At 54.7% G+C, this 18,402-nt stretch overlaps 1 protein-coding gene across 5 annotated transcripts in view; it reads left to right on the top strand.

Annotated features, from left to right (window-relative positions):
- Nucleotides 1–17,697, top strand: part of CAMK2A (calcium/calmodulin dependent protein kinase II alpha) — a 61,894-nt gene extending 44,197 nt beyond the window's left edge. For 4 of the 5 annotated variants that reach the window (XM_034656874.1, XM_034656875.1, XM_002918160.4 and 1 more), the window contains 5 exons: nucleotides 519–567; nucleotides 7,207–7,282; nucleotides 9,880–9,974; nucleotides 13,982–14,210; nucleotides 14,461–17,697. In XM_034656874.1, coding sequence (XP_034512765.1) covers nucleotides 519–567; nucleotides 7,207–7,282; nucleotides 9,880–9,974; nucleotides 13,982–14,210; nucleotides 14,461–14,464 — 453 coding nt within the window. In that variant the 3' untranslated portion in view covers nucleotides 14,465–17,697. Of the gene's footprint in view, nucleotides 1–518; nucleotides 568–7,206; nucleotides 7,283–9,879; nucleotides 9,975–13,981; nucleotides 14,215–14,460 lie in introns of those variants that run through there. The other variant, XM_034656878.1, reaches the window with a different exon arrangement.
- The last annotated feature ends 705 nt before the right edge of the window (nucleotides 17,698–18,402 follow it).

Here is an 18,402-nt window from a genome sequence, read left to right on the forward strand (position 1 = left end):
TGTCTCGGGGTTCCAGTGGCGGCATGGTGGCCCACATCCCTCTTCTTCTGACTCCATGGCTGTCTCCCCCGGTTGTGTGGTTTTTCTCCCCCTGAAAAGCCCAGCCTCTCTCACGCTGGGCCTTCCCACCTCTCTCTCTCCCTCTCCTGCCAGTGTGTGTATTCCTTCCCCATTCTGTGGCCACCATGAGCCTCTCTGCTCTTCCACACCCCCTCTTTGCTCCCTCAAGCAGACAGGGCCAGGGAGCCCTCCCAGCCCTTCCAGAAAGGCCAGGGTTCTCCTCACATCCATCCCTTCATCCGCGCCCCCCGCCACCAGCCACCTGCTTAGCTGGGCCCTTCCCCTCCTTAGGCTCGGAAGTCTGGCAGGGTTTTCAGGGAAGCATCTGGATGGCAGAGCCGGTGAGGCTTACAGAAACCGGGCCGCAGCATCAGGCAGCCGGGGGGCAGCCCCCAACAGGCCGTGCCTCTTCCCGCTTGCCAGCTAGGCCTTACCGCCCCCCGTGTTCTCTTCGGCAGGAATCTTCAGAGAGTACCAACACCACCATCGAGGATGAAGACACCAAAGGTAGGGGGGGCCTTGCCTTCAGCGTCTGGGCCCCCCGGGCCTCCCGGCAGGCCCCCTTCACCGACAGCCCCAGCCTGAAAGGGCCCCGGGGCCAAGCTTGGGTCCCACTCCTCCGCACAGCACCTGGCTGTAGGGCCTGGCAGCCTGGGCAGTGCCACCGCACGGCACTGTTTCCCACGTGAGGTCCTCGGTCCACGGCGGTAGGCAGACGGACTTTGCTTACTGTAGGGCTGTGTGCGTACTTCAGTACCTTTTCGGGAAAACCATTAACCTATTCAAGTCACAAATGTATCATAGTGGCATACATTTTCTTTTTGAATTTGTAAAAAAGGAGTTGGTTTTAGGGGCGCCTGGCCGGCTCCGTGGGTGGAGTGTGTGACTTGAGCTCGGGGTCATGAGTTCAAGCTCCACGTTGGGCATAGAGCTTACTTTATTTTATTTTATTATTTTTTTTAAAGATCCTATTCATTTATTTGACAGACAGAGACAGCGAGAGAGGGAACACAAGCAAGGGGAGTGTGAGAGGGAGAAGCAGGCCTCCCGCTGAGCGGGAAGCCCAGTGCGGGGCTCAATCCCATGACCCCGGCATCATGACCTGAGCCGAAGGGAGATGCCCAATGGCTGAGCCTCCCAGGCTCCCCTAGAGCTTATCTTAAAAATAAATAAATAATAAACACGAGTTGATTCTAAGAACATGAAGCGATAAGGGGAAGGGAAGGGAACGCAAAAATTCAGAAAATTCAGTTGACTAGAGTACAAGAAACATTGACTAAGACCAACCTCCAAATGCAGGGGTTACTGTAGCCAGTGGCTGACAGTCCCCACAAGCCTTCAGATGGCGAAAGGAGCAAAACCCCAGATAACTGTGACCTGCTTAGTAAGAGGGGAGCTAATAAAGGACAGTAACGGGAATCGTGGCTGCCCTTTGGGGGCACTTGCTGTGTGCTGGACTCAGTCCAAGTGCTTTCCATTGACCTGAGCTGCGAGGTAGGTACTGTGATCAAGCCCATTCTGCAGTCTGGGAAACAGAGGTTGAGTAAATTGGCCCAAGGTCCCTTAGCTCCTAAGGGTGGAATTAGGATTTGAACCCCCGGGCATTGTGGCTCCAGGGCCCCGCCTCGTAACCGTGGCTCAAAGGCTTTGGTGCATGGCCAGAGGAGAAAGGAATAGTGTGTCCTTCTGCTCAGGGGACACCACACCCTTGGACGAGTTAACGATGTCCTGATGCCCTGCTGTCCTGCCCGCACCCGCCGTCCTCATCCCCCAGGACCTGGACACTAGCCAGGGCGGGGGTTCTCACAGTGCATGTCGGAGACCCCTAGGGCATCTCTGCAACTTAGAAAAACACCACTGACCTGGAGAGATTGCAGCTGGACCAGCGTAGACATTTTTCCATTTAGATACTGGCCCGTAAAAGAATACAATGAAGGGGCAAAGGACATTTTATTATGTAACGAATACTCTTGCACGGTTCCACATCCTACCTCTAAAGGCAGTTTGGCACACCGACCACCATGACGACCGTCCCAACTCTGCCCGGATGGAGGCCTTGGAAGATCGGCCCCACCCTGTATGTGTCCCTGTGTGGTCACTGCCAGCCGGGCCATGGGGGACAGTCACGCCATCACCACCGCCTTGCACTAGAGCAGATCAGTCTTCCATGATGGCACTAGGGACGGCCTTTAAAAACCGATGATCCGGAAGAAGAACTCCCCATTGGGGTCAAGTGTGCATTCTAAATCCCTCAGGTGTGGTTTTCCAACCACATTCCCAGCCCCTGTGGACTCTGAGTCCATCGGTTTGTGGTGGGCCAAGACATGGCATTTCCAAGACTTTCCCCACCTTCGAGGCTCGCTGTCCTAATGATAAGAGGCACTGGGATTTTGAAAAGACCCATTATGGCCTCATAATGCTGGTCTCAAAGCAGACAGGGGTTGTAGAGGTGAACTGGCTCTGTGTTTCTTCACTGCAGTCCATTTGCTGGGTGACTTTGGACAACTTACTCAACCTCTCTGAGCTTCAGTTTTCCTTCAGTAAAGAGTTGATGATAATAGTATCAATCTCAGAGGACTGCTATGCGGATGAAATGAGTGTCTGCGTATAACGTGGTTTCACAGCGTTTGGCGCTGGTAATGGTTTAATAAATTTCAATTTCTTTTTTTCAAACTGGAGCTTATGGCTGAATGACAGGAAGCCACATGAAATTTTCTTGGAGCATCAGTTTTACTCAAAGATTATTTTAACACAGATATTTATAAGTTAGAAATATTTGGAAAGGAATGCAAAATTTGTATGCACCGTAAATGTAAATGTGACCCATTGAAGACATTTCCACCTGGAGTAATGGCTCTGGGTGGCATCCCTGAGGCCCCACATTTGCTGTCATTAGCCTCTGCTCTAGAGCGATCAGGATGGGAAAATTTGTGGAATCTTAAATTTTAGTTCACCTGTGCCGCTTTTACAGAGGGGCGTCTGAGGCCCAGAGAGAAAGGGCACATCCAGGTTATTAATGGCAGAACTGGGGCCCCGTTCCCTGCCTCAGTTTCCTGCAGGTAAAAGGCCATGTCTGATAGAAGAGACGCTGGCTCCGCCAGGAGCTGCTTCTTGTGTTTGGCAGGAGAGGAGCCCTGTGCCTCTCCCAGCTTCTTCAGGCCTCAGAGAAAGTTTCAGAAAAAAACATTTTCTGGTGTTAATTTGTTAAGTCTTTGCACTAAGCGAGAATAGCAGCTGGTGGGGTAGATTCTGACCTAACATTAAAGTTAATCAGAAATGTCATCCTCCAGGGAACATTTTCCCCCGAACAAAGAAAAAGACATTAATATTTCAGAGCATCTCAGGCTAAATGCACAGGCCTCTGGCCCTCAGAGCTGCAAGGACGGGGCTTGGCCAGGCTTCCTTCCCACTTCCCTACTTCCGACTGGTCAGCTCCATAAAAAATTAATTTCCTCCCCAGCCCAAAGAGCTGCCTCAGAATCTAGACAGAGACCTTCTGGGAAATACCAGCCAGGAATGCTGATCCCATCTTGGCCTCAGCCCACCGTGTGACCTTCAGAGAGTTCCTTAACCTCTTTGGGGCCTCAGCTTTCCCATTTGTATGGGAGTACTCCTAGATTGAATGGGTGAACACCTGGCAGATGAAAAATGCCAGAGGTTGCTGCTGAGAAGCTGCTGAATGAATCTCTCACACACAACAGGACTGCTGAGGACATGGAAGGGACCCAAAACCAGAGTGAGTTTCTCCAGATCTAAGGAGCACCAGATTCCCAGATCTTCTGTCCTAGAGATGAAGCTACTAGGGAGATTTCTGCCCACTAGACTTCTGCTGCTGGCAAACTTAATGTCCTGAGTGGCTAGAGGCACAGCCAAGTTGGGCATTGTCTCTGGATGCATTAATAGAGGTATAGTGTCCAGAATTGGGGAGGGGATAGAGAGTTCTACCCCAGACCCAATATTCTGCAATATTCAAGCCACATTGAGGATTGTGTGCTAACACTCAGAGAGGCATTTAAACAGCTCAAGGACCCTCAAACAGTGGATGGCCAGCTTAAGTCAGATCCTGCAAACCCTATCCTGGAGGCTTTCAGCCCTAGAAAGAGAAGACTAGTAGAGGGAGAGCGCATAGGGTCTGGGGAAGCGGGTGCACACTTTGGGGCCACAGAAGGCAGAAAGGGGAAGAGAACTATAACAAGGTGCTTTCGGTGGGGAGAGTCTGACTTAGAAGAAGAAGGAGGTGGGTGCAAAGGGAAAGATGCCTAGCAGTGTGTCAGGCCGCCTGGCAGGCTGCAAGCCCCAACGTTCCAACCAAGACGGAACCATCGCGTCTCAGGCTGCTGGGAAGCATCCCTGCCCTGGCTAGAGACCAGGGGCTGTCCTCAGGGAGAACTTCCAATTCAGAGATTTCCAGATGATAATAATCATATTATTCACGGACTGCCAGGCATTGCTCTAAATGCTTTATATTATGCATCATTACTGACATAAATCAGTTGATAGAAAGGGCTTGGAACAGTAGCTGGTTCTTAGTGAGAACCATGTATGTGTTCATTAGTTCTACTGATGCACCCTTAACTCAGTCCTCAGAACCACCCGGGGAGGTAAGTACTGTTAGAATCCCTGTTATGCATATGGGGAAACTGAGGCACCGGGAGGTACCTCGCCCAAGGTCACAGTTACTACGTAGCAGAGTCGGGATCCAAACCCAGGGAGTCTGGCTCCAGAATCCATGCCCCTGACCACTTTCCTAGCCTCCCTGGGATGGCAGCGAGAAGCAGCCCATGGGAGTTAGGGCATGCATTAAGCACAGGCTGGTGGAATGTCAGGCCAGAAGGAATCTTCAAGTCTGTGCAGAGAAAGCTGGGAGGCTGCACAGGCCTGCCAGGAGTGTGTGGAACCACCCTGGGTCATCCCGCTGATTCTGTGCGAAAGTGGGGTGAGGCGTCTCCCAGCAGGGGTGGGTGTCTCCCTGCCCTCTGTCTCCATGAAGGAAGGCAGAGTTGGGCAACAGGCCAGGCTCTTGGGCTCCAAGGGACAGAGACCCCCTGGCGCCTTGGTAGATCCCAGCACACAGGGTGAAGACAGCAGCCGCAGGCCCTGGTTCGGTCCACCCCGTGATTCATTCACTCCTGCCTCCTCTGCCCCCGCCCCAGACAAGGCCGCAGAGTGAGTCCGCAGAGCTCACGGTCCAGGACAGGCTCATTCCCAGCCCCGCAACTCTTAGCAGAGCCGGGAGAGAAAGAGTTAGCCCTGCGCTGTGCTACCGACCCTGGAGACAGAGACTGTTACGTCTAAGGAGCGTCCATCGTGTGCCAAGAGCCATGCTGGGCACAGGGCGCCTGCCCTGAGGACAGTGTGACGGGCGTTGGAGCTGCAAACTCTGGTGGGCCTGGTGGGGGCGGTCGGCCCACCACAGCAGACCCGCCAACCCCTCTCACCTGCGGTTTGCTCACCTCTGATGTGGAAGTGACAGCCGCATGAAGTCGCACCGTGAGGTTTCCAGACGCTGCAGGCTGAGCACACGGCATAATGCCTGGTGGGCTTGCTCGTGCAGTGATGAAGGCCTGTGGGGCCAGGTCTGTTCCAGGGCCAGGCGTCTAGTGCGGCAAGGGCAGCCACGGCCCAGCTTCCATGGAGCTCGGATCTGAGCTAGGAGATAGACACGCGGACGGGCCTAACCCGTCAGGGAGCATGGGGGGTGTGGAGGTTCTGTGGAAAAGGCCCCGGGCTGGGAGCCAGACTCTGTACCCAGGTGTTCTACGTCCTTGGGCAAGTCAGCCCCTTCCTGGGCCTCCATTTCCCCCATAGTTTGCAAAGGAGGCCGAGTCCCTGGTCCCTGCGGGTTCTTTCAGCCTGGATGTTGTAGGATTCTGTGTCCTCTGGGCCTGAGGTGAGCAACCCGGCATCAGCCGGGGTGGGGTGGCACGGGCAGCGGTGAGGAAAGGGGCAGGGGCAGGGCCTCAGCCAGGCGTGCTCCCCTCCCTCCGTCCCAGACTGAGACAGGGCAACGTGACCCTGCACCTCACCAGACCCGCTCCGCAGGCCGGCTGACGGGTTGCAAGTGAAGCTTGGGCCTGTGGTGGGGAGAGCCCGCCCCGGGGAACCACGCCAGGCTTCTGGTGGGACAGTCCCGCCGGGAGCCGGGACGCCCGGCTCCGAATTCCTCTGCCCCCGAGGCTCAGTCTCCGCGTGCATCAGGTCACCTGTGTCGGAGGAGACAGGAAGTGGCGGCGCTTAAAATGTGTACCTACTGTGTGCCAGGTGCTTCTGCCCACCACCTCCTCCCCCCTCATTACCTCATCACGGCGGGGGTGGGGGGGCCCTGTCACCTCCGTCGGGCAGCCCAGGAAACAGCCTTGTGGCCTTGTGGCTCAGCTTGGGAGGACCTGCACCGGGATTGACGTGAAGTCCATCTGGTACTCAAGTCTGGGTTGGGCCCTGAAGGGGTGAGAGGTAGTTGTTTCCATTTCACGGCTGGGAAAACTGGGGCTCAGAGCAGCACACATCTAATGTGAAAGCTGATGCCTAAGCCTCTATCAGAAAGACCAGCGATTCATCCTGTTCCAGGGTTGGACAGCGGAGGCCAGGTCTCAGCAACTGGGATTCGTTATGCCTAGAAAGTTCTGAACCCCTCAGTGCCTGATTCCTACAGGCCCGCAAATGGAGCAAAAAGCTCACCCAGACCTAAGGGATGAGTAAGCCCTAAGACGTGCCTTCAGGGCCCCAGTTTGGCTGCTAGGGACAACCGCCGCTGTTGGCCCGGTTTTGATTCAGGCAGCAAAGCAAGGGGACAGAAGGAGAAGCGTATTTTGCAGTCAGCCTGGCTTCCCCTCAGGCCTAACGTCAGAATGTCCGCCAGGCGTGCTTCACCGAGACAGAGGCTGCCAACCGGGACTCTGGCTCTGCCCTTTGCAGCTGAGGGAACTTTCCCACCTTTCTCCACCTTTCTGGGCCTCAGTTTCTGCTTCTGTGAAATGGGAGTAATGATACCTCTCTCCCAGCGATAATGGGAGGTTAATGAGACCGTCTCCACGAGGCCCTCAGGTCCTAGCGCAGGGTCTGGCACACAACAGGGACGCAGAAAGTGGTAGCTTGGGGCTTCGTTACTATTACTATCACTTCTCTGTGTCTCCTCCTGCCTTACAGTGCGGAAACAGGAGATTATTAAAGTGACAGAGCAGCTGATTGAAGCCATAAGCAATGGAGATTTTGAGTCCTACACGTGAGTCGGCTGGGTTCGTCCTGCATGTCCTGCCTGGATCGCTGTTCAGGGGGCGCTGATGGCTAACTTGGGGGTCCTTGTCTCTGACCCTCATTCACTCACTCTGCATGTGCCGTGAACCAGACTGAACTCATATTTCTGTTTTGCATTTAGACTTTGTGCTTTAATGAAGCTTTCTGTTCACAATACTCTATCTCGGTCCTCCCTCTCCTCCTCCTCCCACCCTCCTCATCTCTGTTCCCCAGAAGAAACTCCAACAAAACTCCTTTGCTTCCCCCCACAGCATGGGCCTCCTCAGGAGATGAGCGGGGAAGGAGGGGAGGGAGGCAGGCCTCTCCTCAGACCTGCTGCATGGGCCTGCTCCTCGCCCTGGACCTCCTCAGGCCTCTGACCTCAGGCGGGCAGGGGCAGGCAGGAATCCATAGGGTGCGTCCTTCCGTGAGCAGGGGTGAGCAAAAGAACCTCAAAACAGAACCTTCAGTCCTCTGGGGAATAAGGCGGAGTGTCCAAAAATAACAGAAAATGAAACAGATGGTAGGAGATGTCCCCTACCCACCTCCACCAGCCTTTCATGGGGCGGCTGTGTGCAAAGGCTGGGCTGGAGCGCCCCCTAGTGGCCACCCACACCCTGCCTGGTCTGGCCTGGAAGCAGGCCCCGGCCTGTCCTCAGTCCACCCCAGGGAGAGGGAGGATTCTGGGCTGAGGCCTCAACAGCTCAGCTAGGGCCGACAAAACCCCACATACGCTTTTTGGTGGACAAAAGCTGCCAACTCAGGCCGAATAACCCTTGCCTGTTGGGTTCAGGTGAGGTCGAATAACCGAACTGGGATTTGGGTCTTGGGCAGGTGGTTCCCGGTTCCCACCGGACCCAGGAGCTTAAGTTTGTCTCCCAAAGGCTTGGCAGGCCAGGTGCGTTTTAATTGTGGGAGGGTTTCAGCAGCAGCAGCAGGTGGCAAAGCCCCAGCAATCTACTGCCTCTGTCGGAGGATCAAGGACGCTGCAAGGTGCAGGTGTGAGAATGAGGCTGCATGGACGCGTGTGTGCATGCACTTGTCCACACGTGCACGTTTGTGACTGTGTGCATCGGGGCGTGCGCAGGCGTGTGTGCACACGTGCATCTGGGTAAAGCCGAAAAGCACAGGAACATGCCGTTGAACGGGTCTTGCCGCCAGCCCTCAAGACAGCTAAATCAGCCACGGAGGAGCCCGAGACTATCTCTAGAAGGATACAGCCAGGGAGGGAGGGAAAGAGAGGCGGTTTCTGTGGACCCCCCCCCATTCTGGGGGGCCATTTCTGGGACTCCCCTCCCACCTCTGTGATGTTGCTTTCTCTGGCACCTACAGCCTACTCTAGATTCTGACCCTGTGCCTTGACCTCTGGAGACTGTGGTCCCCTGAGTCTGGCCCTGTGTGTAACCCTCACTCACTGAGCCTCAGTATCCCTAGGTGTATAATGGAGTTGGCACAGGTGGTCTCTGAGTCCCTTCGGAGTCAGGGACCCCAGAGACCTCCTGGAGAGAGACTTCTCCAGTGAGGGTGCTCAGTCTCCCTGACACTCAGAGCTCAGTCCCCCAACTTTGAAGGCAACTGATGAGTCCTGAGCATCTCATATGGTCTGAGCAGAGCCCCCGGCCCCTGGCTAATCCCTTTGGAGAATCTGAGGTGCTGAGTGGAGAAGTGAGCTGTCGGGGTCATAGGGACAGGACAGTCAGGGAAAAGCAGGGTTGGAGTGCCCTGCACTCACCCACCACAGTGTCCAGCTCAAACAACCCTGGGCCCAGTACCTGTCCTCCAGTGTCTCCGGTTCCTCCCCGGCTTGGGAATCCGGGCTTGTCCTGAGGTACTTCCTGTCCTTGGCTGCATTGTCGTTGTGATGGGGGTCTGTGTTGTGCCACAGATTCCAGAGGCCTGGGGGTAGAGGAGATGGTTTTTTCATTCCTCCACCTGGCTGTCAGGGTTACCCAGAAGGCTGAGACCAGGAAGGGAGCTCTGAGCTGAAAATACATGCCTTCCTTCCAGGCATGACTTCTGGAAGGCTATTTTCCTCATGTTACAGAAGAGGAAACTGAGGTTCACACTGAGAGCAAAAGGGGCACCTTTAGAAGCAAAACCCACCCTGCAAAATGCACCTGCTCTGCGAGCAGAAGTGACTTTCATGTGAAGGAAAAGGTCCTCCTCCCAAGGAAGGCAAACTGGGAAAAGCCCCTCTGGCCCTGCGGCCCTGGGTGGGGAGATGAGATTTGGAGGGGAGCATACAGGCTGAGTTACCCGGCCAGCACCTGGGTGCTGCGCACGGCGCTTCGCGGCTCTTCCTTGGTCATGTTAAGCCACTTGCTGGGGGTCTTATAACAGGTGAGTGGCAAGATCAGGACCCGAACGCAGGCTTCCCAGTTCTAAGTGGTGCCCCCTGGTCGGCGGTGGTTGCCTCATGGTACAGTTCGCAAGCCCGTTCCCATCCACCAATTCCACTGATCCGTGACATGAGCACAATCACTCCAATGTCACAGGCCCACCCTCCTCCAGTGCAGGCCCCTGGAGTTAGAGGGTGGCCCCAAGAGGCCACCCCAACCCCTCTTTCCTCTGACTTCCTCCCCCTAGGAAGATGTGTGACCCCGGGATGACGGCCTTCGAACCTGAGGCCCTGGGGAACCTGGTCGAGGGCCTGGACTTCCATCGATTCTATTTTGAAAACCGTGAGCAATCCCTTCTCTCTGGGGTGCCTGTTGTCTGCTCTCGTTCCATGTCCTGCCGGATGGCACAGCAGGGTGACGGGCAGGGCCCCCGGGGCGGCTCAGGAGCCAGCGAAGAGGAAGATCCCGTGTGGACAGGGGTTGGTACCATCTTGGTTCCCTCTCATAACCCGGGCCCATCCCACTGCCAGCTGTCCCTCCTGTGGCTGAGGATGGGGACCCGGGACAAGTGTGGCAAGCCCCCCAGCCCTCTCCTGCCCCTGCCCCTGCCCCTGGGAGGGCGTGGGCAGGGCCTTTATTCTCAGTTTACAGAGGAGGGAGCCCTTCCTGCCTGGACATGTACCCGTGTTACAGCCATCTAGATGCCTGGGGCCACCCCCACTGTCCCTCTGGTCACAAGCGGGCCGGTGGGCTATTATGCCTGTGGGTGGGCTGTCCGGGGAAGAGGAGGGGACCCGAGCTCACACTGCTGTGCCCCTGCCTGTCTGTCTAGGTCTCTGTCCGCATGTCCGTCCTTCCTGGGCCTCTCCTCTGCGGGAGAGACCCTGGCAGCTTTGCAACCAGGGGCTGTCTGCAGGCTGAGGCTGGGCCTGACCTAGGGCGCTTTCTGCCTGTGTCCATGTCTCACCTTGGCCAGGGGTCAGACAGGGACGAACCAAAGCACGTGCAGGTTAGACTCTTGTAGCTCAGGACCTAGAGGAAGGCCCTGAGAGGTGGCATACCCAGGGCACCCCAAAAGGAAGGCATATACCATTGAGGCTCCGCAAGATGGCTTCCGGTGCCTGTGGGCACTCCTTGAAACAGCACTGGTCGCACAGTGAGAAAGCCGGTCCCTTCCTAAATTCTCTTTCAATACGTCCGGCTTCATCAGGGGGAAAGGCTCGGCTGGATGCTAGTTAAACACTTCTCTCGCACTGCCTCATTTACCTCCTCATCCAAGAGAGAAGTCTCAGACTCGGATCCCTTGCAGGCAAGAGCATGGAGCTAGGGTGACAGCTTTATTTCGTATACACCGGACTTATGATTAAAGTTGTATTCTGTGATAATGGTTGCTCATTACTGATTGTGCTAGAAAGTTTTCTTTTAAAATAATTTACATAAATTAATAAAGTGTATTGATTCAAGGAAGTATTTTAATAAAGTACAGGTAGACGGCAAAAACAAAGGTGGCGTTTAAGTGACCGAAATAGGGTCTAGTCCCGCTCTACCTCACCCAGAAGGGGAAACTGAGGCCCAGAGAGAGGAAGTGACTCTTCCGCAGGAACCCAGAAAGTCAGTGGCAGAACCCAGTCCTGACTCATTCCGTCCCATCCCTGCCCCAGGTGGCCCCCTCTCATCTGAGTGTTAGCAGTCCCTAGCTGTCCACTCCTCTCCTGCCTGCACCCAATTGGACTGTCCTGATAGGCTAGAGGGACCCAAGAGCACCCCAACAAGCTGACAAGAAGGAAACTGTCTTTACCCTTAATCAAACTCTGATGCCCCAAGGCTAGCAGTGGAGGTTAAATTTTCATGTGAAGAGAGATGGCTGGACCCCAAGTTTTCCCCATCACCCTGGAGCTCCGTGGCTGGTCACCATGGCCACCTCTCTACAGGTCTGTCTCCTGGAGGTGCTGGTTTTCCAGAGAGAACTCCCCAACCCCCACTGAGCAGAGCAGAGACCAGACTGAGCTGGCTCTCAAGGCTCAGACATGGCAAAAGGAAACTAAACACAAAGGGAAACCTGCACTAGCTCTGGGCCTGCGTCCAGGCCACGGGCCCCCTCCCAACGCCAGCCCCTTGGACTCCAGGTTTGAATGCCAAAGGGCCCATGAGTGCAGGACCCAGAGCAGCTCCCTGCCCTGGGCCAAGTCCCACCATCCTGCCTGTTTTCTCTGCTGGAACATCTGGCCCTTTCTCCCACGCTCCCTGTAAGGGTGGATGTCTATTCAGAGACACTGCATTAGGGTGGCGTTTCTTTACAAATGTCCCCCAGGACCCAGCCCTCGCCAACAACAGCAAAGGCCCAGGGCAGGAAGACCCTCGGCAATGCTGAGCTTGTTTGTCTCTTCTGCGATTATTCTTTTTCTAAATAATAACTTTTATTATATTATGTTAGTCACCATACAGTACATCCCTAGTTTTTGATGTAAAGTTCCATGACTTCTGAGATTGTTCTAGATTGTCCTAATTCAGTCCCATCTGGAGATTGACTTCTTTTAGGTTCTATTGCATTTCTTTCAGGAAGCGGCCCAGCTTGGGACAAGTCAGATTGCTTCTCTGGACCTCAGTTTCCAGATGTGTTTCATGGATGCGTTGAACTAGACGGTCTTGAGTGCCTCCAGCCCTGGTTGCTGTCGAGGATGCTTGCGGAGGCCTCCTTGAATTTTGTAGGAGGGCCGCTGGGTGACCTCCCTCTGAGGTCACTGCCAAGCCTATGATGCAAAAGCTCCACATTCTCTCTGAGAACCCCAAATTGTAACAGTCTGTTCGTCTACACATGTAAGGCTCCATGACTTGGTGCTCCGTAGCCGAAGCCCAGGGACAGTGTGATGATAATATTAGGGCTGCTTTCAGTAGTCCTGGAAAAAAAAAAGACATTTTACATTGTCCAGGAAACCCATGGCTCACAAACCTGGCTGGTCATCAGAATCAGAGGGTGGGGAAGGGGAAGGAGGCTTTTGAACAGTACAGATTTTTGAATTGTCATCTTCAAGAGAGGAGACGGGCAGTGTGTATTTTAAACTGGTTCTCTGTGGGATTTGGATCTGTATTTAGGCTACACTAAGAGAAAGCATGAGGGTTCCCCTGAAGCCTGGGACCCTGGTGACCCCTGTCCAGCCCCTCCCTGGGTCATTGTCTTTCTGTGCTTTTGTTTCCTATCTTGCTGAAAAAATGGAGAGTTCCTAGAACCAAAGTAATTAATAATAATAATTAATAATAATAATAATAACAGTGGCTCATATTTTGCATAGATAAAGCTGGCTTCAGGTACTTTTCTTGGTTTTGTCATGGTTACAAGAGCTATGCATTCCTGCCTGACTCTGGAAAGCTCCATGACCTCACCCCATGACCACCAATTCCATCCTTACAATTCCAAGATCCTAGGAGTCTACAATATGACTCAGGCTTCCATAATTCCGTATGTTCAGCTGACCCTTGAACAACACAGGTTAAAACTGTGCAGGTCCACGTATACACACATTTTCCCCAATAAATACAGGACAGCCCTGTCAATGTACTTTCTCTTCCTTGTGATTTTCTTAATAACATTTTCTCTCCTCTAGCTTACTTTATTTTAAGAATATAGCACACAATACAAGTAACATACAAAATATGGGTTAATTGACTGTTGATGTTATCGGTGAGGCTTCCAGTCAACAGAAGGTTATTAGCAGTTAAGTTTTGGGGAAGTCAAAATTTATACGTGGACTTTCAAGTGTGTGGGGGTGGGGGTGGGGGGGCTAACTCCCCCCCCCCACCGCCCATGGTTCAGGGGTCAGCTACTCAGAGAGCAGCCACCAGGGAAGCTGTGGACAGGGTGCCCTCTGTAGGTGGGACAGGGTGAGCTCTTCACCACAGTCTCCGCCACTCCCTATCGCTTGCTCCCTGACCCAGAGGCAAAGGGTCCGCTGCCAATTTAGCATCCTATACCCCGCTCATCGCCCTTGTTTATGTACTTGCTTGGCCTCTGTAGGAACCTGGGCTTGAGACTCTGGTCTAAGTTCATCTGACTCTGCAGTCATAGCCCTATAGCTCTGTGTGTCTGAGAGACTGATTCTAAAATCCCATTCCCCTGTGTTTAAAGAATTGGCATGTCTGAAATTCATTGTCTCTCAGCTGGGATCTGCTCTAGCCATCTAGAGGTTCTGCCTTGACTCCTAGCTGAGCCCTGTCACAGACAACCTCCTGTGGAAATGAGGCCGGTGGGGGTGCCTCTGCTGAGAGGGTCGCTGGGAGATGGGGAAGTGAAGGAAGGGACGCAGGAGGCCCCCAGTTGCATCTCCTCTGCCCCCTCCCGTCCCCTTCTCCAGTGTGGTCTCGGAACAGCAAGCCCGTGCACACCACCATCCTGAACCCCCATATCCATCTGATGGGCGACGAGTCGGCCTGCATCGCCTACATCCGCATCACGCAGTACCTGGATGCGGGCGGCATCCCCCGCACGGCCCAGTCGGAGGAGACCCGCGTCTGGCACCGCCGGGATGGCAAATGGCAGATCGTCCACTTCCACAGATCTGGGGCGCCCTCCGTCCTGCCCCAGTAAGAGCCCCTTCTTCCTGCCCTCTGTCATCTGGGACGGTCTAAAGGAACGGGGTGGCGTCAGTCTGGAGGGGGCCTTGCTGGGGAACTTGGCTGCTGGAAGGCCATGGGGTGGGGGCTGGAGGACCACAGGGAGCAGACCAGACCTGTAGGTTCCCTGGGGGGTGCAGGGAAGCTAGGTGGGACCCGAGGAAAGCAGGATGCCCTCAGAAGCAGCCGCATCACCCACCGCACATACCATTTCTTACAGTTGAAGGACCAGTCTGGGGGCCCTGTACCGCAGAGATTTACTCTTCGTTCATGGAATGTGGCTGCTGGTTCTCCCACTTGGATTTTGCTGGAACTCCCCCAATCACGTCACCCCACTACCACCATCATCACCATCACCGTCACACCTGCGTCAAGAAAACCTGCCTGCTCACAAAAGCTATCACGACTTCCGAGCAAATGGCACATCTCCCTGCCACCACCTGTCACTCTTGCTCTGCGTTCCCTGCCAGGGTGGGGTTTCCTGAGTCCTGGGTGCCCTGGATGCCCTGGCTGCTGGCTCTGAGGACTCCCCCTCCTGGCTATCGTCGGCCTGGTCTTGCCTTGGCTGTAGGCCAGAATGCCCAGCTCTGTGTCCCCCAGGGGCCGAGGAGAGCGAGGCATGGAATCAGGAGGAACGTGGCACCCGCCCCCCATCTCCCTGTCTCTCCCTTCCAGGGTCCCCCCAGCCTCGTGAGCCAGCCTCCCCTGTGGGAGAGGGTGAGAGAGGAGCAGATGCCAGGAGCCCCCACTTAACACTGCCTCCCTAGCTCTTCTCCCATCCTGCCCCGTCCTCCTGTCCTTGCGGACCCTTCCCCCTCGGTGCGTGGAGCTCGATCCTCTCAGGGTGCCCCCACTCTTTCCTTCCGCCTTCAGCTGATGTTTACCTCCAACAGTAACGCCCATTCCACCCTTCCATCCGTCCTGGGGAATTCCGGCTTCATCACATCGGAGGGAGAGAATCGGATTGCTTTTTGGGGGCAAAGAAGGCAACGTTTAGGTACCACTTCTCCTTGGACCGCATGCCTTTTTATAGCCAAACTTCTGTGTGTTTCGTAAATGGATTTTGCGTTCCTGGATATTTATGTAATAACTAAACCTCTCAAATTATTGTGAGGAGGGTCGGGTCAGGTTGGGAAGGGAGGTGGGAAGAGGGGTGAGGGGTAGGTTTTTTCTGTTCTAGGTCTTTTTTTTTCTTTTTTTTTTTTAATGTCATCTCTGAGATGCACTCTGTCACCTGTGGTTATCTGGGGCCGAGATGGACTCAGCCCTGGGTTGGGGAAGAGCCTCGCTGACATTTTGGTCCCAAGGTTCCTTTCAGGACTGTAGAAACACCAGATGTTAGTGCTAAGAGACAGCAAATCAGGGCAGAGAGAGTGGGGGAGGTTGTCAGGACAGAAATATCTTTTTTTTTTTTTTTTTGCTTGCCTCCCGAACTGAGGTTCCTACTAGGATGCTTCCCAGCTTCCCAGGATTTCATCCCACCACATCTGTGTGTGCCCCCCCAGACCCCCCCCAGTCTTTGGGGGTTCACGAGCATGTGTCTTCATTGCCTCTCCCCTCCACCAACTGCTGGTGCAAGCAGAGCCCTGGGATTTCTCCTCTTCACGCCTCATCCTGCAGCCGTGGGTTCGAATCTCTCTTCCCCTCTCCTTCCCTCCTCCCTGATTGACTCGGGCGTGGAATGCTTTGGCACACCACTAGGATCTACTGTCTGCACTGTTTTCTTGCATGACTTTATATGCAGTAAGTATGTTCAAAAAAAAAAAAGAAAAGAAGAAAAACACTCAACAAAACCAATCTACATGTTTTGGACAAAAAAAAAATAGAGGTTGTATTCTCAGTGTCCGACTCGGAATTATGTTGCCGCCTCTCTGTGCTTTTTGGCCTCTGTGTGGCCGTGTTCTGCCAGCATGAGACACTGTCCCCTCTGGAGGATTTTAGGGGAGGAAGAGCCATATCCCCAGGGATTTGGAGGAGGCTCCGGTTCCCCGGGACTTCTGGGGAGTCCTGGGTGTTGGCTGGAGGACTGGTGGGGATGTTCGATCCAGGACTTCTGAGTTTTCCCTGATCATGAGAGGTCTGCTGGACCCTTTTCTCAACAGCTGCTGTCCTGGGGACAGGCGAGGCAGGCTGGGCTGGGGCTGCAGGCCAGGAAAGAGGCTGCCTGGGCTTCCTGCTCTCCAAATTGGTTGATCGCTGGCCTCTATCCTTGGCAGACACCCTGCTGCCGAGGCCCAGGGGGCAGGCACTTGGCCCGCCCCAGGCCCAGAGGGCTTCCCAGTAAGGCCCAGTGATCCCAGAGTCCCAGCGGCAAAACCGCCTGCCTCCCTTGTGAGCTGCCGGCTCACACAGCAATCCCCAAGCCCCAGGTGAGGGTGCGGCCTTCACAGGGGATGCCGCATTACCAAGACCAAGTCTGGTCCCTTTCTCAGCCTCAGTTTCCCCATCAGTTAAAAGGTTAAATATTCCCGCCCAGTCTATGTTGCAGGGCTGATGGGGGATCCAACGGGACGGTGACGTGAAGCCCAATATACCTGTGAGAACTGACAGGGTTAGTCACTGGCTGGACTCCTGCTTCGTTCTGGGACTGGCCAGCCCCCCTCCATGCCCCCACCTGCCCCTCATTCCCCTCTTTGGTGCCTGTCAACTGCTTATTAGCAGTGGACTGCGGGGAAAGAGCCATGCTTTGGGGGTTAGTAGGATTCCATTCCCAGTCCTGACCAGACTTGCTGTGTGACCTCGGGCAAGTCCTTTCCCTGCTCTGGCCTTGGGTTTCTCCACCAGGCGGAACTGAGCTGAAGGACCCCAATGTCCTGATTCTTATTTGCTGACATGCTTCATGCCTTCTATCCACTGTGTCCCATTCCAAGTGCCAGAGAAATGGAGGCAGGGCCCCACCCCGGGAGGAAACGGCCCCCACGAGGAAGGCCACTCCTGTGGGTGGGTAGTCAGCCAGTGTGGACCACAGGGCACCAGCGTGATCCTGAAGCAGCACACAGGGGAGGCTGGCAGGCAAAGTGGCCCAGAGCCCACCCCTACCCGACAGTGAGACTCTGTTCCTCCAGATCATCCTGTAGATGCAAAAAAAAAAATCCAGACGTCAGACCAGACCTAGGCTCCAGCATGCAAACCCCTCTGTAGGAAAGCATTCCCCAGGACCGCGCGCACCGTGGCGCTGATCCTGGCCGCCTGTCTTCCAAGGGGAGACCCTTTGGGGATGTGTTTGCCAGACTCCCCGTGCTGGTTTCTCTGTTACTATTTGTTTGGGGATTTGTTTCAGTTCTTTCTTTTCTTTTCTTTCTTTCTCTCTTTTTATTTCTTCTTCTTTTTTTTTTTTTAACATGTGGCTGTGAACTTGAATGACCACCGCTCAAAACTTCTGCTATTGGGTGGGAGGGGGGAAGAAGGGGTGTCTGTTTTACCGGTGTTTTCAGTGCAATAAATAGCTACCAACTTCTGCGCACTTGCTTCTGTCTCCTCTCAGTCAAGCACCGGCGCTGGGTGGGTTTTGTTTCTTTGTTTCCTGTTCAAGAACTCGCCATTTGCAAAATAAAAGCCAAGGTCTCCATTCTGATTGGGCCAACTTGGTCTCATGCTCAAGGCTGAGCCAATTAAAGTGGGATTATGTCTGCATCCTGGGCCCCAGCCTTAGAACGGGGTTGAGGCCGGCTTTATCTCAGGCATATGAGGGGCCCTTATCCAAAGCAAGGGTGGGGGGAGTGGGGGGGGTGGACATGGGTTGCCACAACCAGCCAGCAACAAAGTCTCCCTCAGGGGCCCGGGGCAACGCTCATCTCCCCTAGGCCTTGGTTTTCCTGTAAAATGAGAACTTGTTCCAGAAGTCCCTCCACACCTATTCTCTTCCCCTAGCCCAGCCTCCGAGACAAGCCACCAGGCCTCAGGACTCCTGGAGACTGGTTCGGAGAAAGGGGTAAGGGGAGAAAGCCCTCAGTACCCACACATTATCTGTGGACTGGGACACGGGCCTTGGGGCCAGAGAGAAGGATGCCTCCTCCATTGAGGAGGCAGGGAGGCCCCTGCCGCAGTAGAGGCCAGTTTGGTTCTCTGCGTCCAGGCTGTCCAGGCGGAGCCAACATGGTGATGCAGAGGCTTTGGCCCTCGGGCCACGACAGGGTGACCACCTGTCCTGGTTTGCTGACAC

Source organism: Ailuropoda melanoleuca, chromosome 3 (genome assembly GCF_002007445.2).
Source record: "Ailuropoda melanoleuca isolate Jingjing chromosome 3, ASM200744v2, whole genome shotgun sequence".
Taxonomy (NCBI): domain Eukaryota; kingdom Metazoa; phylum Chordata; class Mammalia; order Carnivora; family Ursidae; genus Ailuropoda; species Ailuropoda melanoleuca.